This window comes from Astatotilapia calliptera, chromosome 12 (assembly GCF_900246225.1).
Source record: "Astatotilapia calliptera chromosome 12, fAstCal1.2, whole genome shotgun sequence".
In the NCBI taxonomy this organism is placed as follows: Eukaryota; Metazoa; Chordata; class Actinopteri; order Cichliformes; family Cichlidae; genus Astatotilapia; species Astatotilapia calliptera.
In genome coordinates, this window is record NC_039313.1 from 37624058 (window position 1) to 37644118 (window position 20061).

Consider the following 20061-nt stretch of genomic DNA (forward strand, 5'->3'; position numbering starts at 1 on the left):
TGTGAAAGATATATGATGACATTCATCTAGCATGTTTGTTGCTTCTATTTACAGGTGACATCACAAACGTGACCTTTTTAGTTGCACGTGATGCTTCTAACACACGAAGCAGAAGCCTCAGGTGGGTGTAATGCATTTAATTGGAGACATTGATTTGTACATCATACAATATTCATAAAGTGCAACACAGAAAAAAGCAAAGAGCCATCCCCCGTTTTTCTTCCCCCATAAATACATCTTCCCCAATTTGAACATATTTCATCCAACCACAGCTTCTGGCACACATGACGACTCATTTCAGCACGATGACACACGGCACACACCTGACCTTCATTTGAAGCAGGCCACACTGAACCTGTGGCAGGACACTTTTATTCTTACCTTTCAAATTAATTACCTATCCGAGAGGGTGAAACCCGACAGCATGATTTATGAAACGCTAATATAAAAGAAATAATGAATGCCTAAAACTGATGAAAAATCTAAACATCCGTGCGAGACGTCCGGAGCTGTTTGAGTCAAAAACGTGGCCCAGTGTGGGGGCTGTACCTCTGGTCCTTCAGGCAGCAGCAGGAAAGACAAAAGTTAGAACAAACACAGAGCTCATGCTGTTCTTTAAATCGTTTCAACCACCCAGCATGTGACCTGCACGTCTGCCTCAGGCTCCACCCACACTGTTGCTTTCCTGTTGGACTGCACAGACATGTTGCATCAACCACGCACCAGTGCAGACCGACACAGACAGGGTACCATGTGACGTGAGGTGTAACGGCATAAAGTATAGAAGCACGCAGCGTATCGCACCACACCAACAAAACATCCGTTATTACAAAGTATGAGACTAAAACTGCAGAGCAGCTTTAACTAGCACACCTAAAGACACGCCGTCAGACTTACAAACAGCCTTCAAGCAGTCAAAGCAGAACTTAAACTAACTCAGCCCACTACTTTACTAATGAAGTCAGCTCAGGGTCCAGCTACGAGCAAAAGGAAGGAGCAGCGACCTTACTGTGCACACCTGACCGAGCCCGCCAACGTCTGCAGCACCACGTGTGTCTGGGATTCACAACAAGCGTGGCAACGAGCCCCTCGTGACCCGCACACCTCTTTGGAACTTTCTCTAGTGGATGGAGGGAAATCCATTTCCAAAGGTGTTACTATAGCTACCAAACCTTAATGCTGAAATCAAGTCGCCATCACCCGGCCCCTCAGCTGACCCTAATGAGCAGACGTACCACAAACCGAACAGGCAAGCACGTCGTGCCCGCTCGCCGTCCGCCCATCTTAAATCCTTCATCTGATAATGAACTTCGTCTAAAGCCACAAAACTGCGTCTCCATTCAAAACAGCAGAAGCATGTAAACATGGGTGGGAAATAAGAAGATGGGACGCGCAGAGGACAGGAAAGGAAGAACGTACGCTGCTGCTCATCAAGTTTAGCTACGATCGCTCTATGCAGAGGAACTGGTGTGTTTCCACAGCAGCTCTGGGTAAACTGGTTCTCCGCGAGGTTGCAGCTCTGAGTGCTGAACAAACCTGGTTGATTAGCTAGTTAACCATCATGCAGTGGGACAGTGAAGTCTGTTCACCACCACTGACTCACAACAGCAGTAAATCACACACCAGCTAACAGTCCGGCTCAGTTTCAGCTACACTGAGTGGTTTCCAGTGACTTCTCTAAAACAGGTGATGCACACATGTTGTATTTAGTGTATATGAGAAAATCCCTTTAGTTTCAGTGATGGACTAAAGTTACAGGACAAAGGCAACGCGCAACCAAAACGGCACGCTGCAAAAAGCTCATCACACACGTCGTTACCAGCATGAAGAGCGTCACTCAGATGATCTGGGCTGAGCACGTGTGCGAGTTCTGGGAAACCGACTCAAAAAAGGGGGAATGTGTGTTTTGAATAGCACGGCTATTTAAACATCAAAGTACTTCATTGCATTCATCATCACAAGTCACATCAACACGAATGTGTCGCAGCAGTCCTGCTCCTCCAGCTGGAGCTCTGGAAACACCAAAGGGTCAGATTTTATACAGTAAAGCCTCACACACACTACGTTACCTGACCAGTTCTGCTTACCTACAGTCAGTGTGATTATTTACAACCCGATAATAAAGTTATTAGTAGCTGTTGGAACGGCTGCTCAAATAAAAGAGAAAGAAGCAAACCTGCAGCTGACACTGTGCAGACGAGCTGTGTGGGCCTGCTCTGGGACACAGGCCAATGATATCTAACCAAAGGAAATTTGCAAACAATGCTAGCTTCGTGAACAGCATCAGCTCACTACCAGTCGAGCTGCTTGTTACAGTCGTCACCACAATAGGCAGAAACATGCACCACCAGCTGGTGTGATGGAGCCGACTGGACGAGGCGAACGAGACTCTGAGGAGATGAGATGACTTGATGCCTCAGCAGGACCATCAGCACGAAGCTGCATTTTCCTTTAGCCCAAAGATGTTCTGAGCGAGCGGGTTCGGTAGGCGACCTGTGAGAGTCTGCTGCTGTGGACTTGAGCAAAGGAAACGCGTGAGGGTGCCGTCTGTAGCTTTTTGGGATCCCTGCAACCAACAGGAGCAGGTACAGCAACCGTGGAGTTTCTGCAGCCAACACAACTTTAGCTCAGGTTTGATGGAAGCGAATGCTTTCACGCTTCACACTTCGTTAAAATCCATGATGTTAGCATGTGGTGTGATTCACATCTGAAGACCTAGAATGCCTGTTTTCACCTTTCTTAGACAGATATGCAAAGAAAACCTGCAACTACCAAGATCTACGCTGAAAGTACTAAAACTACAGACAGTGGGTGGGTGATGGTCCGCTGGAGGATCCAGGGCTGCTGGAATGTCCCCTGACAAGCTCATAGTATAATCCTCGGTCCAAAAGGGCAAATTAGTGGAGAGCTGAAAAGAAGGAGGAAGAGTTTGGCCTCCTCGTCATCAGTAGCGTGTAGAGTACCAGTCATTGTCGGTCATCTGAACGAGCTCGTTGACCACGTCCAGCAGGTTGTAGTTGTGTTTCTTTAGCAGACGCTGGTTCAGAGAGCGGTCTGCAAAACCCATCTCCACCAGCACGGCCATCATGGTGTCCTGGGTGGATGCATCCACTGGAGGCTGGGTGGAAACAAGATCGGATCAGTCGAGCGAGCCAGCTACTGATTACCGCACAGGCCTGAATGAGTCTGTATCTGAAGTGTTTGAAGGTCTGACTGCTGACAACATGCTGTGTACAATGTAAATAAAAGCAGAGTGCAACATGTCACGACTGCGTGGCGTCCCCTCGTCAGGAACTGATCGAGCATCGGGAGCACCGTCTGATCAGGGAGCACCTTCGCCAGCTGGCTCCTGCTCTCCTGGATTAGGGATGCAGCCCCAGCTTAAAAGCCTTTCCAAGGTAGTGCAATTAGCTTTGCATTGGACTGATTAATGTAAGTGTAGCCCCACAACTGTGTCGCCTACGTGTTGCATCGCTATCATGCAGAGAAAAGAGTTCAAACCTGGGCTGTGACGTTTGCTTCAACACTGGAAAATAGGCTTGAAACTCCAAAACACACAAATGTGAATATGGGAGAAAAAAGCTGCTAAATGTGTCACCTGTGTGGGGCCTTGTCCGGTGAACAGGGCTTTGTAGGCAGAGGCAGCTACTGACAGAGCTCCTTTCACCAGGCCGCCGGTGAGGCCTTGCTGCCTGAGGAGGGCAAACATTTGGAGAGTTAATCCTTTTGTTCTCTCTTATCAGTGTTTACGATTCATGGATGTGAATTTATTTATGAGCTGTCTGCAAGGGGAAAGGTTACAGCAGCAAACAGAAACCAGAAAGCATCCTTGGACTTCATGCTGCCTCCAAACTGTTAGTGCTCGTCATTCTACTCGGGGGGCCAAAACATTATTCTGCTTCTGTCTTAGTTGGCAGCTGGGATTTAGAAGCACAACGATGGGCCAGGCTCTCAGCAGAGCCACGGTGAGACGACTCCTGTACGTATGTGCGTCTGAGCTGACCTTAACCTGACCTCAGGCTGACCTGTGAGGACTCTGCCTGCACAGTCATACTTCGAACAGCACTGCAGTTCAATCAGCTTCATTTGAACCTTTGTACATTACTAACTTCACTTTCTGAGCCTCAAAGGCAGCGAATCGTCCTGTGAGCCTGGGAAACTCGGACAAACAGCAGCAGGCAGCTGGACTGGCAGCTTGTTACAGTCTCACTACTTTAACATGAAGACATTATTTAGCTTTTATGTTAGCGAGCAGATAATCTGCCTCCCGTCTCCTGGAAGCCTGCGTTTGTCCGTTTCTATTAGAAGCTACATTCAAAGTGATCGGATGATGGCGCGACTCTGATGTCTGAGATTTGTAGTATCAGTGGTGTGCACGCTCCATACTGAAGAGCAGATACAGGAAGTTGAAAAACAAACTGAAAGAAGCTGCATCATGTAGGCTCTGCACGATAAACCAAACCTAGCCAACGGATGGATGGACGAATAAAAACGTGATAGCTTCATTGTGCGCGTGTGTGCGTGTGTGTGCGTGCGTGTGTGTGCGCGTGTGTGTGTGCGTGTGTGTGCGCGTGTGTGTGTGCGTGTGTGCGCGTGTGTGTGTGTGCGCGTGTGTGTGCGTGTGTGTGTGTGCGCGTGTGTGTGTGTGTGTGTGTGCGTGTGTGTGTGTGCGCGTGTGTGTGTGCGCGTGTGTGTGTGCGCGTGTGCGCGTGTGTGTGCGTGTGTGTGTGTGCGCGTGTGTGTGTGTGCGCGTGCGTGTGTGTGTGTGTGTGTGTGTGCGCGTGTGTGTGCGTGTGTGTGTGCGTGTGTGTGCGTGTGTGTGTGTGTGTGTGTGTGCGTGTGTGTGCGTGTGTGTGTGAGAGAGAGAGAGACCTGGGGTCCTCGGGGTCGTTCTTCTCCGTGTCAGTAGCTTCAGGATCAGTCTGAGCGCGCTCAGGAGCTGCTTCTGCAAGACAGAACGATGCGATCACCGTGGACTTCATCAGAGTGGTACTGTGACTGAAGTGACAGCGAGACCCAGTAAGGAGCCTACCGTCCTCAGTCTGGTGCAGTTCTGAACCCTGCGCTCCTTCCTCAGCGCCGGCATCCTCCTCCTCTCTCTCTGCGCTGCTCTCTGGGCTGTCAAACACAAACATGTTTGCTTCGCTCATTTACTGTCCGCACAACAACAACGCCTGTGCCGCTTCATTAGCTTCATGACTCGGCTCGCTGTATTTGAATCTTGTTTAAATGAAGGAAAAATGTTTTTATATGATACGGCACACCATCTAACATATTTTGGTAGCTATTTTGTGACTGACAGGTGATCATTTGTACACAAGCAGGAAAGAAAGCATTAGTAATCTCCTTTGCCTGATAAAGGTCTAGCCCTGAAACGCTGTAAATGAATGGCGCTACTGTGGTGCAGATGTGGTGCAGATGTGGTGCAGCAGTGGAGCGGTCGGTCTGAGGAAAAGACCAGCTTTCCTGAGGAAACGTTCTCATGCTTACTGTGATGTGACGACAGCTTGAGGCGGGGTGACTACTTCAGGAGTCAGCGGCTCATCGTCCAGCGTCTGGGATGTACACAGCATATCGTTGGCACTGCTGGCTCCTGACAGCTCCATTCCTGGAGCCGCTTCATCCACCTCGTCCGCCTCCCCCTCTCCTGCGGCACTGTCCCGACGCTCAGCTGAGGGGGTATCTGGGTCTGTGTCGGTCTTGGCTTGGACGTCTCCGGGCTGGGACAGAGCAGAGCTGCAGCGGGACCGAGAACAAAGAAAAAGTGAAAGCACTGATTACTGTCCCACAGCCGAGGGTTCTCCCACACACTCCAAAGCCACGGCTCCTACCTGTACATGGACTCTCCCAGGGGCCGAGTGGTGTCAAAGCAATCGGGGAGGATGATGATGTAATCCTCGGAGGACGTGGAGGAGGAGCGACTCCTCATTACATCCCTCTTCTCCTCCTCTTCTTGCTTCTCCCTCACTCTGGGCTCCACACAGATGCTCTCCATGTGCGACTCCTCAGCTTCACCTGTGATGAGACCAAGGAAGCAAACGCTGGGTGTGACTGGCTGCTGTGCACATGCTGGGACACATGCTGGGACACATGCTGGGACACATGCTGGGACACATGCTTCACTCCCACTCATGACACAGAGGTTCAAGCTTCGCTTCGACTTCTGTCGTGCCCAAAAATGGCGGCAGAAGCTAGAAACATAAAAGAGGACCTGAGGGTGTGTAGTGTGTGGACCTGATGCGTAGCTTGATTTTTAGAAAGGTGCACAAGGTTTTAACACATAAGCTAGCTGGAGCCTAGCTTAGACTTGAAGCAGGAGCAAGACCATCGCACTTCTAGAAATCTGGACAAATTTATTAAACCCCCCAAAACGGGGCTCTCCAGAGACTGAGTCAGCTCCCAGCCAGACTGAAAACAACTTAAACATAAAAGCATCACAAAGAAAGAACAATACAGTATCCACAACAGCACCAGAGAGTAAAGCAGAGAAATGTGGATTATTAAAGGTCCAGTTCAGTTTCATTTACACAGCACCAGATCACAACACAGTCGCCTCAAGGTGCTTAATATAGTAAGGTCGACCCCACAACAATACATACAACAATCATATGAGCCCCTATGAGCAGCACTTTGGCGACAGTGGGAAGGAAAAACTCCCTTTTAACAGGAAGAAACCTCCAGCAGAACCAGGCTCAGGGAGGGGCGGGGCCATCTGCTGTGATTGGTTCTTGATTCATTTAAAGGAACATAATCATTTCTGTTAGTACACGACTTAATAAATTGATCAACAAATCGAGTCTTTCTATTTGTGGCAGCAATTTTCCAGCTTATCAATCAACCAAAGACCAGACAGACTGGTGCTTAGCCTCGTCCCCCCCCAGCTGTAACACCAGTGATCACCTATCGTCCACCTGGGCCTTACACACAGTTTGTCTGATTTCTCGACCGACCCCTCCCCTCTTGTTTCCTTAGCGTCTTATGTCAGGTGCATGACAGCGCCGTGAGGAGTAGCAAGCCACAGAAAGTTGGGATTTGGAAAACAGATGGAATGGATTCAAAGGCAAACGCAGAGGCTGCAGTGTGGGAGCACTTTGGGTTTAAACTGAATGACCGTGGTGAAACCTGTGTGAGCCGGTTTGTCGCCTTTGTTGTCAAATAGTAGCAACTAAACTGCTTCCTGTTAAACCCAGAATTTAAAATGCTGCTCCTCACACACGAGCTCTTCAATAATCGGCCCCAGTCGTACAAAGTGTTGCAATTAGCTGACATTTAAAGCATAAACAGCTGTTCCTCGACAGAGTCCTCCTGTTTGTGGTGAAGGAGCTCCACACAGACCCTCAACTGTGCTGTCACAGCACATGTCAGCTGGCTGCCCGTTAGCACCGCTGCCTGGGGTTTCAGTGGCGCCCCTCCTGCTGATGCTAGCTGAAAGAGTTTCCAGAGCTCCTCCCAAACACTGAGCTGACCATAAGCTGCAACCCAGAGCTTCAAGTCTGCTCCCGTACAAACCAAGGCCGCCATCACACCTCACTGTCCTTGAATCCAGCCCAGTCATACGGTGACATCTTCACTCAAATTAGACGCCGCCTCCACTTTATATACAGTCTGCAAATGGTCAACGCTCACCCCCAAACTGGTGCAAACAGCTGTTTCTCACAGAGAAGCTGCTTGAGTCAACATATCAACTTAAAAATGTCACCTGTGGCGGTGTGTTCGGGCAGCGTGGCGGTCCCGGCTGAAGCGTGGAGCGGCCCCGGTGCTGAGCTCGGGCCAGGCAGCACGTTCAGGGGCACAGACGTTGGAGTGGGCAGGGAGGCTTTCAGTGGGGAAGGGATGGACGCCTTCAGACCAACGAGGGGTTTCATGGGAGTCTTGGAGTTGCTAGAGCAGCTGTCGGGACTCTCCTCCATTTTCACCGTTTTACTCAGACAGGACAGCGAGGAGGAGGAGCCCTGAGCAGCTGGACGTACCACTGAAAGGAAACACGAGGACCACAGTGAAACACCAGCAGATCACGCTGCAGTCTGACGTTCCAGCCAGAACAGACTGTATGTGAACATGGACGCGTTCCAGCCAAACAAATGATCATTCATTTAAACGCACGAGCCGGCGCCGAGGGCGTGTCACTGACCTTTTCCTGTTCCTGGGCAGGATCCTCTCAGAGGTATGTGATCAGGGGCCTCCTCCAGGGTCATCGAGCGAATCACAGTCTCACAAACAAACTGAGTACCGCTGATGTCATCCTCCCCTTCCTCCTGAGCTGGGACTCCGCCCCCTTCAGCTCCAGGTCCTACCCCGTGGGGGACATCTGAGGACCAGCAGCGAGACAACAAATGTCAAGACACGCCCATTTCATTTTTGAACACAGCTGTATCAGCAGGACAGCTGCTCACAGTCAGAGAGCCAACTGCATGGCTGTGAACAGCTGGACAGTCTTAGAAGAAAACCTTCACCCCATTGCATGCTGGGAAGCCAAACAGGGTTTTTCAAGGGACCTGAATCAAGTCAGTCAGGTGCGGCTTCTTTAACGAGTACTTGTAGTTTCAACAGAACCTTTAAATAAACTGGGAGAACACTGAGGAGGATTGGGACTTCATTACCCATGATGCTATTGATGACTTCAGTCTCTTCCTGAATCAGACCCAAGGAGGGGCTGCCCTTGTCCAGCAGAGGGCCATCTTGAGACAGAGGGGACATGCAGGGTGTGATGTCTGGAGGAGAAACACAGACAGCACTGAGCTCTTACAGCACGTGGACTTTTACAGCCGGCTGACAGAACGAAGACCGAATGGCAGTTTTTCCAAAAGTGTAACATTTGCGGTGGTTTTGAAGCCGACGTGGGGAACACTTCAGAGAGCTTGGTCACCTGCTCTGTGTCAGAGCACTGCGTCTGGAAGCTGAGAGCACCGGTCTCTGATGTGCAGACTGAAATGTTCCAGCCTCATTCGTCATTTATTACTCTCCGAGTGTTTCCAGTGAATCAGCTGTGGGCTGCAGACACACCAGTTTAGCACCTGAACTGCACAAAGCCACAGAAAGCGGTGCGTCTAACCAAACTCAGTCTGCAGCTTCCCCACTCGATCAGGGTCACAGCACCTGACGCTAATCAAACTACGAGGTCAAAGAAACATGAACGTCTATGAATCACAGACGGCCTCCGTCAGTGTGTCGGGCCGATGCTGCCACTGCTCAGAGGACGCTGTGCTCGCCGTGTCTGAAAGAAATCTGCTGTCTTTGCATGTTACAGTTTGAACGTCGGTATTTGTGGTGCAACAGATTGTATCTGACTATTTTATTGTTCACATAACTGACGTGCTTGTAGTGCACACACGTGTCTCTTAACCAGGACGAGTGTTCTGGCTGTTCTCTTCTTACCAGCAGGCGTGTTGGTGGGGGCGCTCTCCAACTCTTGGACGATGTTGATATCCAACAGCTCAAAAGACAGAAGATCCTGACAAATGAACAACAGGTAACAGATTACAAGGCTAGTCTACAGGTCACCTGACCTGTCTCCAAACCAGTACAATCCAAGGCAGAGCCCCAGTTTATAAATGAAGATGATGATGTTTCAAATCATTTGTAACACGTTTCTTGTTAACAGAGGACTCAACTTATTGCTACATAAGTGCAGGGTTGTTGAGTGCCTGAGTCACTTTGCTGTTAAAGTGCCATCCTGTAGTAAGTACGAGTCATAGGCCACACCCCTTTCCTTTATATTTTACTGGGAAATGAGACTTTGCATAACTTCAGTGAATTTGAAGGTGAATGACGGCTCTAATGGCTCCACACACGCCCTGCCACGCCGCCCTGCTGCGCCGGATTTTCAGTCCAGTTCCTGTGTAATCTGCAAACCTCAGCCTCTCCCTGTCTAAGCTGGAGTGGACGTGAGTGTTTGTGTTTCGCAAACCAATCCAGCTGTCAGCCAATCAGCATTTGGCCCACAGTGAAGCCACGTTACGCTGAGTTTTTGGAGGAACAGATTGAAAAGCCCCTCCCACAGGCTTGCATAGGCAATTACAAAAGCAAACGGGGGTTGGTGTGACTCAGGTGGTAGAGCAGGTCGCCTACTAATTAGAAGGTTGGTGGTTCGATCCCTGCCTGCACGGACCAACTACACTAACCCCACGCTGTCACTCAGACGTAGCTGTATCTACTAAAAAGCTCTGTCACCTCATTCTTCATTTATCGCATCCACAAACTTGGAGGATCGTGTCGCTCATTTATTCTGATGACAATAAATTTGACTAAAAGTCTGTCTCCATGGAGACACGTGGACTCTGAATGTGAATTTAGACGGAAGCAGATTTACAGTTGTTGCTCGTTTGTCACAGTTCATTTCAGCCTGTATCATAAACAGATTACTAGGGATGGGTATCGTTTAGGTTTTATCCAATACCGGTGCCAAACCGGTACTTTTGAAACGGTGCCGGTGCTTAAACGGTGCTCAAACCGGTGCTTAAAGAATGGAGAACACAAACTTTGTCCAAAAACCTCTCATGTTCAGCTGGTTTTTGTAAAAAGATAACAATGTTAGCCTTTCCTGCAGCTATGGGGCATATATGGTATCACTCTTGGCTGGAAGCAGTGCTTAAACAATGGCCAGGACTCTCCTCTTCGTGTTTTTGGGAGATGTTGCTAACTCCGGGTCCGATAACTGGCACCACACCTGCAGCAGATGTGCACGGTGTGAGGTCTCGCAGCAAGCTATCAAATACGGCGCATTTCTGGGCTTTTAAAAAAAACGCTATGCGTCGCCAGGTGTTTCATCAGATTTGAGGTGTTACCTCCTTTGACAGTATCACAGTATCAGCTTAAAGCACTTGTTGCTGCTGAGTTTGCATCTTTTGCTGTGAAGTACAGCCAGACTTTTTGCCTTGGACATTTTTAATCTGTAGCTCTGCTCTAAAAGAACGTACGTACCTGGCCCCGCCTACTATCCTCGGAAACGTAAAATGATTGGCTAGAAGTGTATCACAGCTCAGGAAAAAAAAGCACCGAAATAAAGCACTGAAATGTGCGCTGCTTTTCGGTCTGGTTACTACCGTTTATGTCAGAACCGACACCGGTACCCAGCCCTACTGATTACTATCAAAGACAGAGCAGCACACTGACTGCCAGTGTGGACCAGTCCCAGTCTTCACAGGCAACAAGTTTACACAGCTGCAGTTACTTTGGTTGTGCTATGATCTGTACAAACAGATGCTTCACTGCACATTCATGGACATTTGAATAAACAGATAAAATATGAGCTATTATTATTCCAGCTTCATGTCAGCTGCAGTATACGTACAGTAACGTGATGTTAGCATACTGAAGTTTAGCTGCTAGGATGGGGAGGAGCATCACAGCAGGTTACCTGTGCAGTGAGCAGGTCTACAGACGGGATGTAGTACTCTTCTTGGTCCACTGACAACAACGGCTGTTCCCTGGAAGCTGCACACGCTTTCCCATCCTTGGCTACTGGGTTCTTGCCCTGCAGGCAAACATTCACATCAACCTCATTTGTGAATTTGCACATCCAGAAATTTATTTCATTTTTAAACCATCTAAACTTCAATTTGTTTTGTATGAAATTTACAAACCAACCATCCTTGATCTCACCCCAACCCTCTCACACCAATTAGCTAAACTGCAGGAATGTCTTACAGAGTTAAAGTTTGAATAAAGGTTACATCAAATGATTTCAGCCTCCCTGAACTGCATTCGTCCTACCTGCGGTGTGACACAGGGTGAAACCAGGATCCCATCAGCCATCATGGCTGCTGGAGCCAGAGGGTCGACCACGATGCTGCACCACACTCTCGGTCCAAACTGCTCCCCAGCGTGGGCCAGACGCCAGTGAGATGTGTAGGAGCCCTCCACAGTGGGCGCACACAGCGCTACGCTCACTATGCCAACCTGCACGCACACACACACACACACACACGCTTGTTTCAGTGCTTCACGAGGACACGTGCCACAGCTCGGTGGGATGTCTCACACTCACCTGTCCCGGCTGCAGGAAGGGAACTGCCACTTCTCTCCAGCGGTCTCCAGATCCCACTGCCAGGTTTCCCCACATAAACTTCAGCTGCAGGAACCAAACAAGACATAATATAATGGTTCCTTAGTGGGAGTTTGCACAGTGGACCAAAGCCTCCCACAGGTGTTGAGGTCAAAGAGCAAAGTGACGCTCTGTGGTCAGTAAATGTCAGCACTTTGCTGCTAAACGTGATGGAATAATGTTTGACACTATTAACACTGTTAAGGAGGGATTGGTTGGTCACAGTGAAACAGGGTTGCTGTTTGTTTACACGAAACACAAAGCACGGCTGAACTAAGCCTGTTCAAACACAAAGCACCAGGGATGAACCTGAAACTCATGAGATGTGACGACGAGCGTGGAATTTGTGTTAGTCAGTGATGACATTTCACTACAAAGGTTGGGTAATCACGCCGGTCAGTGACGCTCATCACCTGGGATCATGAGTATAGCTGTTTCTATGGCAACCCAGCCAACAGTTACACTTCCCCCAAAATGTAAAAAGTACATCTAACGGTGGGTCGAATAATATAGTTGCGTCACTGTGGCCAGCACACCGTCAGGTCACGTCTGTGCTGTACACACATGGACGCGTCCATGATATTCACGGCTCTGAGACGGCGAGCAGGTCTCGTTCTGGTGTAGGTGCTCTCAGGAGAATCCAAGCTGTTAATGAGCTGCTGTTTGAGACTTTACCTTAGTCTCAGCACTCCAGCTGAGAGTCCCAGTGTTCCTCATCTTCCAGTACTTGATAAACTTGGTCCCAGGACGCAGACGCGTTCCGTCAGGAAGGTTTTCGTCCAAAAACGCTGCCGTCATGGCAGGAACCACCAGGGGACAGGGGCGCTTTGGTCGCCTGGGCAACAAGAGGAAAACCCCTTTATTCAAATTCTTCATCACGTCTCACTTTAAACTCATTCATATCGTCATTCAGCTCCCATCATCCCAGAGCAGCGGTTACAATGGATCGCCTTATTGACTGCTGCAGTCTGCTTGCCATATTTTCCCACAGTCTATTCACTTCATTGCACTATAACAACCTAGGATCACCATTCATCTTTAAATGTGCTTCATCTTTTGGGGAAGCCGTAGTAGGTGGACAAAAGCTTTCAGGCTCACAGAAATGCATTTCGTCCACACCGACCCCTGACGAGCTGATAGCGCCTCGCTGTGACTCGACTGTGTGAGCTGATGTTTGAATAAAGACAGACTTTGTTTCTGGAGCTACTCTGGAATCACACATGAGGAGATCGACACTGAGATATTTGAAGTGCGTCCTGCAGCCTAACTTGGTTGGGACCTACTCTGGGCTGTTGTGCTGTGTGGCTCGAGGCTGCAGGAGGACGGGGGAGGAGCTTCCGTCTCGATGGGACGAGCTCCACTGTATGCCCCGCCTCTCCATCCTCAGCTGCTTCCGGATTTCCTTCACCTCGGCTTTCAGCAGGCGCTTCTCGGCTTTCAGCCGCTGCTTCTCTGCCTTTCGGAAACTGCGATCCCCCCGCCTGTAGAACCTAAACAACAATGGATCGAGATGAAGTAACATCAGCATTATGGGAATGTCTACAGCCAGGTGTAGCATTTCATACTGGATTCAGACAGCCCTGCATCAGCTCACACTCATACCACATATCTTTAAAACAAACATTCATGTTTTTAAATATTTAGTGTGTAAAGCTGATAATATGAAGCTAGTTTGTGCTTTTTGGTAAATATGAACACGTGTTAAAGTCCGGTAGCTGTGTCACACCTGCTGTGGTCTGGGGCCGGTGATCCGTGCTCCGGGATGGACAGGGGAGTCCTGGCTCTCACCAGATTGTGACTGGGATCGTGGGAGAAGCTGCAGGGCTCGCACAGAGTACAAGAGGTGCACACGCTGTGGAGTGAAACAGCCCAGAGGGATGAGAGGAAACGTGAGACTGCATCTAAAAACTGACACCGTGATGAAGAGCACGCACTCAGCTTCACAATCTGCAGAACACAGCCCATAAAAAAAGCCACATAAAAAAACAGCTGCTTGTTTAAGTGAAAATACATTATTAGTGCAAAAAACCCATCAAAGTTGTGGAGTTGTAAAGTATTTTGTCTCATGTCAATTATATCGTCAGTTATATCGATATTGCAGATGTTCAAATGCGTATCGTGATAAATATTTTGGGGCACATCGCCCTGCTCTGCTTGGTAACAACGTTTTGCAGCTTATTCATTTGTACACTGACAAGTGTTAGAGTTAAACCCAGGCCTACTGCGACACCGGGACAGCGTCTTTCACCAACAAAGATAAATCAACAAGCAGAATCCAAAGACTGAACTTACTCAACAACACATACCTGCACTGATAGCCTCCTCCAGTAGTCTGCCCCCTGCAGGACGAGCAGGGAGGAGTTGAGGAGGACGGAGCTCCAGGCAGAGTGGAAGAGGACACCTCGGGGACCTGCTGGGTCTCTGCTCCTCCTACAGCTTCCACTCTACCTCCACCAGCTGCACCAGCTCCTCCTGCTGCTCCTCCTCCCCCTCCCAGGGGTTTGTGGATGCAGCACTGTCCTGAAAACTCCCGACAGATCTTTTCCACTGCCTCACGAACTACCTGGTCCTTAAACTGAATGCAGTAGCGAGCACTTTAGTCATCAGTCGTTTAGCGGAGTTACTGCTATGACACTCATCAGGACGTTCTTACCTTCTCCATGTAGGAGGTGAACCAGGCTGGAGGAGTCTTGTCTTCTTCTTTGGTCCCTTTTACTTCTTTCATGATCACCTGAGCAACAAAAGAACATCATCTATGTGCATGCAAACATATGGGCGCAGCAGTGGATAGATGCAGTAAGAATGAAGCCTGTGCTGGGCTCTTACCATGCCCTGTTCTGGCACTGCAGCCTGGACCTTGCGACTGACCACCTGAGCAAGTGAAGGGCAGTGCTGTGGGGGCCTGAAGCCCCTCTTGGGTTCTGCTCCGCTGGCCTTGGTGGTGGCAACCCTCGTCGGCTGGCCTCGAGTTTCGTACACATTCATGTGCAGTCGGTTCCCCTGCCTCACCGCACTCTGGAAAATAAACACGCCGTCAGTTTCTCCGCTAGATTCGTCACCGGCAACACAAATGCTTCACTTAAGAAGAGCAGTAAGCACAGCGATACTATATCATAAGGAAGTCTTTATTTTCATGGGTCAAATGTAACTGCACAAACCATGAACGAAGAGAAACACCAGTAGGCTATTATTACTTTATTTCTTTATCAATTAAACAGATCAAAGTTGTGGAGAAGCCTGGAATCAGGATTGGGAAAGCTGTGGCTATCGACCCAAACATGTGGCCAAATGATCTCAATATAAAAGAGATAATCACAGATGGTAAAGACACACCCTTCATATCACATCACAATGAAATAGAAGCTTATGGCGGATGATAGCATGGGCGGGACGTGAAAATATCCTCCGTAAATCTGGAGTCTTCTTCATACACTAAGAATAACTGTGGAGTTCCACAGGGCTGCATGTTAGACCCAGTTCTGTTTTCTATGCCTTGTCCATCAATGAAGGTGGATCTGTGCTATACACAGGTCAGGGATCTGTGCTGGAGCTGGATGTGAGGGGGTTCGATACATCTTAGCTGACGTTGCAAAGTAAACAGGCGCTGCTTACACAACGAGCTAACACAGCACTCCAAGACACCAGCAAACAAACACTCCACAGAAGCTTTCCACGTCACGTCTGCACTGTAAAGGAACAGGAGTGTGGAAGCAAGGACACCACACTAACACTTTCTATCCACAGGCTACTGAACCACTGCCTATGTCCAACTGTTTATCCATAACTGGAAATTTGCACTTTTCGTACATATATACACCCTGATATCGCTCTGTATATATTAGCACTGTGACAGTGTTGCAACTACTCGCACTCTAACTTCTGTTTACACCCACATATAAGCTGCAGGATTCACAAAGCACTGTTTTACTATTATTACTTTCTTGTAGTCGTGTGAAGGGAGCCTGCAGACTAAGCAGGTGCTCTGCATAACCGTCTGTGTTCTGCAGAGCACATGACAATAAACTTCTTGAATCTTTAACCGTGAATGAGCTCACCTTCAGAGCCTCCTCATACTCAGCTGGAACACAAGCAGAAATGACCAACGTTAACATGAGTGCACTTTTATTTGGACTTTGTTTAATGTGTAGCATCATGTGACTGCCCAGGTGCACTTACCTTGGCTGTTAATGGACACCTGGAGGAAGAAAAGGAGAAGACGATTACATAAATATGTGCTAAGAATGCGTTACATGGAGGAACTCCTGGAGTTCAAGGATCGCTCCTTCATACAGGGCTGCTCACTTGTTAGTGAATCCTGGTCAGAATGTGAGCAAAGTGTTATAGGCACAACTTACCACAGTCATTCAGCTAGGCTACCACATTCTACTGCTGTAGGTTAGCTGTACCTACTCACTAATCTCACTTTGTATGGCACTCCTCAGTCTCTTACCTCCTCGTTCTCCTCATCAAAGTAGGTCAGCTGCAGGCTGCACAGGCCAAAGGAGCGCTTGACCTGTAACAGACAGACAGATGTTGCCACATCCAAAGTCAACTCTTATTTACTTCTTCACTGTAAATCTCAGACGTGTGGTGCTACACAATAGCTCTGAATGGCTGCTCTGCAAAGCTGGTCTGGCCCCAAAAGCTGGTTCTGTTCATCTGGATGTTTTCAGACTCGTGGCCCCTGATCAATGATCATGACAGTTTGCATATCAATGGTCACAAACTGACCCCACTGTTCCTTCAGTGGTGCTAGTGTCAGTCATTATGCAAATGTGCTGTTTATAAGGTTGGAAACCTGCAGTCACTGAAAACAGAAACAACCTTTTGGGATTTGCTCACCTGGACGACTGAGCATGCATCAAGACAACTACTCAAAACATGTCATTACTTCAGGACTCGACGGTTATAATTCTCTTCTATAATTAGGCTGGAAACATCTGGACCTGACCCAGAACACTGTAGCAACAGAGAGCCTCCCCACACTGACTGCTTATGAATCCATTACTGAACTTCATTCCTGGTAAGTCTTGAATGATGAGCCCATCATATCCTGCAGAGCTGACAGCAGCACACACCCACAGAGGGCTGCTGCTTACTTCTGGTTCAAAGCCAGTCTTACACACAGTCCTACAGGGTGAAAGGTCACACACTAAAACTGTTTTACATAGAAGAATTGTTTTTGCATATTTTGCACTCAACCAATCACAGCTCGATCAATGCTCGAGCAAAAGCCCACGAACGTCACCAGATGGTGTTTCCTGCCTTGATTCAGTTAATGTAACACTTCAGCTGAGCTCTGTGCACTGACACCGAGTGTCTGCACCTCAGTCACATCTTCGGCTGCATGAGTGTTTGAACAAAACTGTGGATTTATCTCCTGCAGTTTGTGTTTCACCCACACCCAGGCCTCCCCAGACCTGCTGACCGTGGCTGCCCCTCCTGAGCCTGATGCTGTCGGAGGTTTCATCCTGTCAGGACTGAGCTCTCTGATTACGCTCACACTGTAACACAAGTGCTCTCTCTTGACATAACTGTTATTGTGGTGTTATAGCAAAACAATAAAATGAAGTGTATACTTTACACATCAGGCACAGAGTGAACACATTCAGATCCATGATTGTAAATGAGGACGACATCACAACTGTGTGTGCCGAGTGCTTCAGCTGCTGAGGGACTGAGGGAGGAGTTGTTCCTGTATGTTTACTATCAGGAGGATGATCCCTCAGCCACAGGGACCAGGTCACAGGCCTCCATCTACGCTCCTGCTAGCTGTTCACATGCTCTGAGCAGCACAGTGCATGCCTTTGACACAAACACATATAAGCTCGTACTGTTTCACAGATCGGCATCAAATGAAAAACAGTGAATGCTAAACCTGTTGCAACAGTCTCAGCAGCCAAACGTCTGTGACTCAGCAGCACTCACACCAATGATGTGCTCCAGGTACAGCCGACCATGCAGGGCTCCGAGCCTGTTTCACCTTCTTGTTCCTGACTTACTGCATTTCCAGTCCCAGTCATATATAACTGGGCTCTTGCTCAGGGCTCCGTTACTCTGCACTGCCAAACAGATCTACTGCAGCTCTGGATATCTGCATCCTTGCAGTGCGTAGCTGCATTTCTGAGGAGGTGCATGTCAGACTCACAGATTTAACACAGTACACAGTAATGAGCTGAGCTCTGTCATTCACATCTATATTATCCTATGGTTATTACGCCACACGCCGAAGTCCTACACGTGGCAAATATTAGAGAAATCTGTGCGTGTATCTGAATTAAACCAACACTTGATAACAGATATAAATAAATGCAGCCAGGCTTTCATCCTCGGATCTGTCACTGCGTTACTAAAATGCACCAGCTCAGTGGAAATGCTTCCATTTGTTCCATTTTCTGTGGCAACGTTAGGAAAGCAGCATAACGTTAGTTACACATAAGGAGCGTGTGCCCGTGTCGTGCTCGCAGTGAGGACACAAACACAGCTCCTGCACCCCCGCTGCGTGCTGCAGCCGTGGAGTATCTTTGTGGTTGTTTCGTCTGTTTACTTCCTGCACTCGGAGTGAACCACTGCGCATGGCGGTGAACTGGCTACGCTGTTGCTGGTGGTGACGTTAAACCGCTGGGCAGAAAACGCAGGAATGTGTACGGGCCTGTCTGACGCGTTGCCCACTGTGACCCACGCAGAGCCTTAAAGGTCACGCAGTGATTTTTCTATTATTCGGCGTGTTTCGCTCTGACATGCACAACAGTGTGGCTCAGTCTGGAGGGGCGAGCACGTCCTGAACAGCCTAGTGTCTAAGCAGGGATCACGGCCCGCCCGTGGAGCTGCTCGAAATGAGTGCGGCCCGTCACGAAGCGGGCCGGGACACAGGTCTGCGCGACGTGACGCACTCCCGGTACTTCCCGCACACTGTCGCCGTCACACCCGCTGGGCTGGGCCGCTCACCGTGACGGCTCGGGCTGGAGTAATCCTCTCCGTGAGCACACAGCGGCCCACGGCACCTCTCACACGGAGGTGTAAGCGTTTGCCCCGTGTGTCTGTCAGCACCTGTGGGCCCCCTGAACCCCCATCCCTCCGTGTGCTGCGTGAGCGCCATGCGTGTGGCGTCGTGTCTGACAGCAGGCCTGCTGCTCGTCTCTGCTTACCATGGCCTCCATCGACTCCCAGCTCTTGGTCTCGGATCCCGACAGCAGGAAATTCTTGGAATTTCCCCTGAAATTCACCTTCAGGTTGATGTAGAAATCCATGGCGCCCCCCTCGGTGCTTTAGAGCATATTACACGCGACGTACACGGAGGGTTTTCCGCACCGCCGACGACTCTTTCTGGGTTAACCTCAGCAGCTCAGTCCACCACGATTATCCGTCGAGCTGTGAGGCGTATTTTGTGTTTACATCAGCGCAATGAACACACCCACTTTGCACCACGTGTCCGGAACAATTTCTTCTTTAGGGTGCCTCTGTGCCTCTGAGTTGCGTTACTGCCCCCTCTGGTTTAACGCCGCCATATTGGCTTGTGTCCGCGATGCTGTGGGCTCCTCTAACGAAGATAGAGCCACGAACTGGTTTGGTTCTGGGCGATGGCTCACTGCACATCAGCACAAAGCAGTTTCAGATGTACAGGAGCGTCATTAGAAGCTTTTTGATATGTTATTATTAATATTATTATTATTTCAAAGTCTTTGGGCAAAAAGAGTGTTTCTTCCCTCCATCCATCCTTTTCAGGGTCACAGGTGGCACTGTAGCCTATCCCAGCTGGGCAAGACGCAGGGTACACCCTGGACAGGTCACCAGTCTGTGGCAGGGCTAATGTAACCAGTGTTCCTGCGTTGTGTCTGATAAAGAAAGGTAAACGAAATAAAGACCTCCAAGTTATTAACTTGCCCACTCCAGCTGCTCTCCTACAGGGGAATTGTAGAAAAGGGCCTGCATTTATTTTTTTACATTAAACATAAAGTACAAACTTACATTTGACACAAGATTAAAAAAAACCACCAACACGAAATCCGACATACCTG

The 20061-nt window shown here is 49.0% G+C and overlaps 1 protein-coding gene across 3 annotated transcripts; it reads right to left on the bottom strand.

Moving 5' to 3' along the window:
* Positions 1-121: 121 nt before the first annotated feature.
* nbr1b (NBR1 autophagy cargo receptor b) lies at positions 122-19470 on the bottom strand. 3 transcript variants are annotated; one of them, XM_026186273.1, is made up of 23 exons: positions 19192-19469; positions 16494-16556; positions 16220-16238; positions 16099-16121; positions 14870-15058; positions 14697-14774; positions 14350-14618; positions 13770-13895; positions 13327-13533; positions 12719-12878; positions 11987-12070; positions 11713-11898; positions 11357-11473; positions 9376-9451; positions 8601-8711; positions 8132-8308; positions 7700-7972; positions 5832-6015; positions 5491-5736; positions 5033-5118; positions 4873-4945; positions 3599-3692; positions 122-3118 (listed from the first exon to the last, which is right to left on the bottom strand). In XM_026186273.1, the coding sequence occupies exons 1-23, from the start codon at positions 19291-19293 to the stop codon at positions 2945-2947; spliced, it is 3117 nt and encodes a 1038-aa protein (XP_026042058.1). In that variant the 5' UTR covers positions 19294-19469; the 3' UTR covers positions 122-2944. The 3 variants fall into 3 exon arrangements, with proteins under 3 accessions (XP_026042058.1, XP_026042060.1, XP_026042059.1); XM_026186274.1 differs by lacking the exon at positions 3599-3692 and having other exon boundaries at positions 3012-3118; positions 19192-19470; XM_026186275.1 differs by lacking the exons at positions 7700-7972; positions 8132-8308; positions 8601-8711 and having other exon boundaries at positions 19192-19470.
* Positions 19471-20061: the final 591 nt, after the last annotated feature.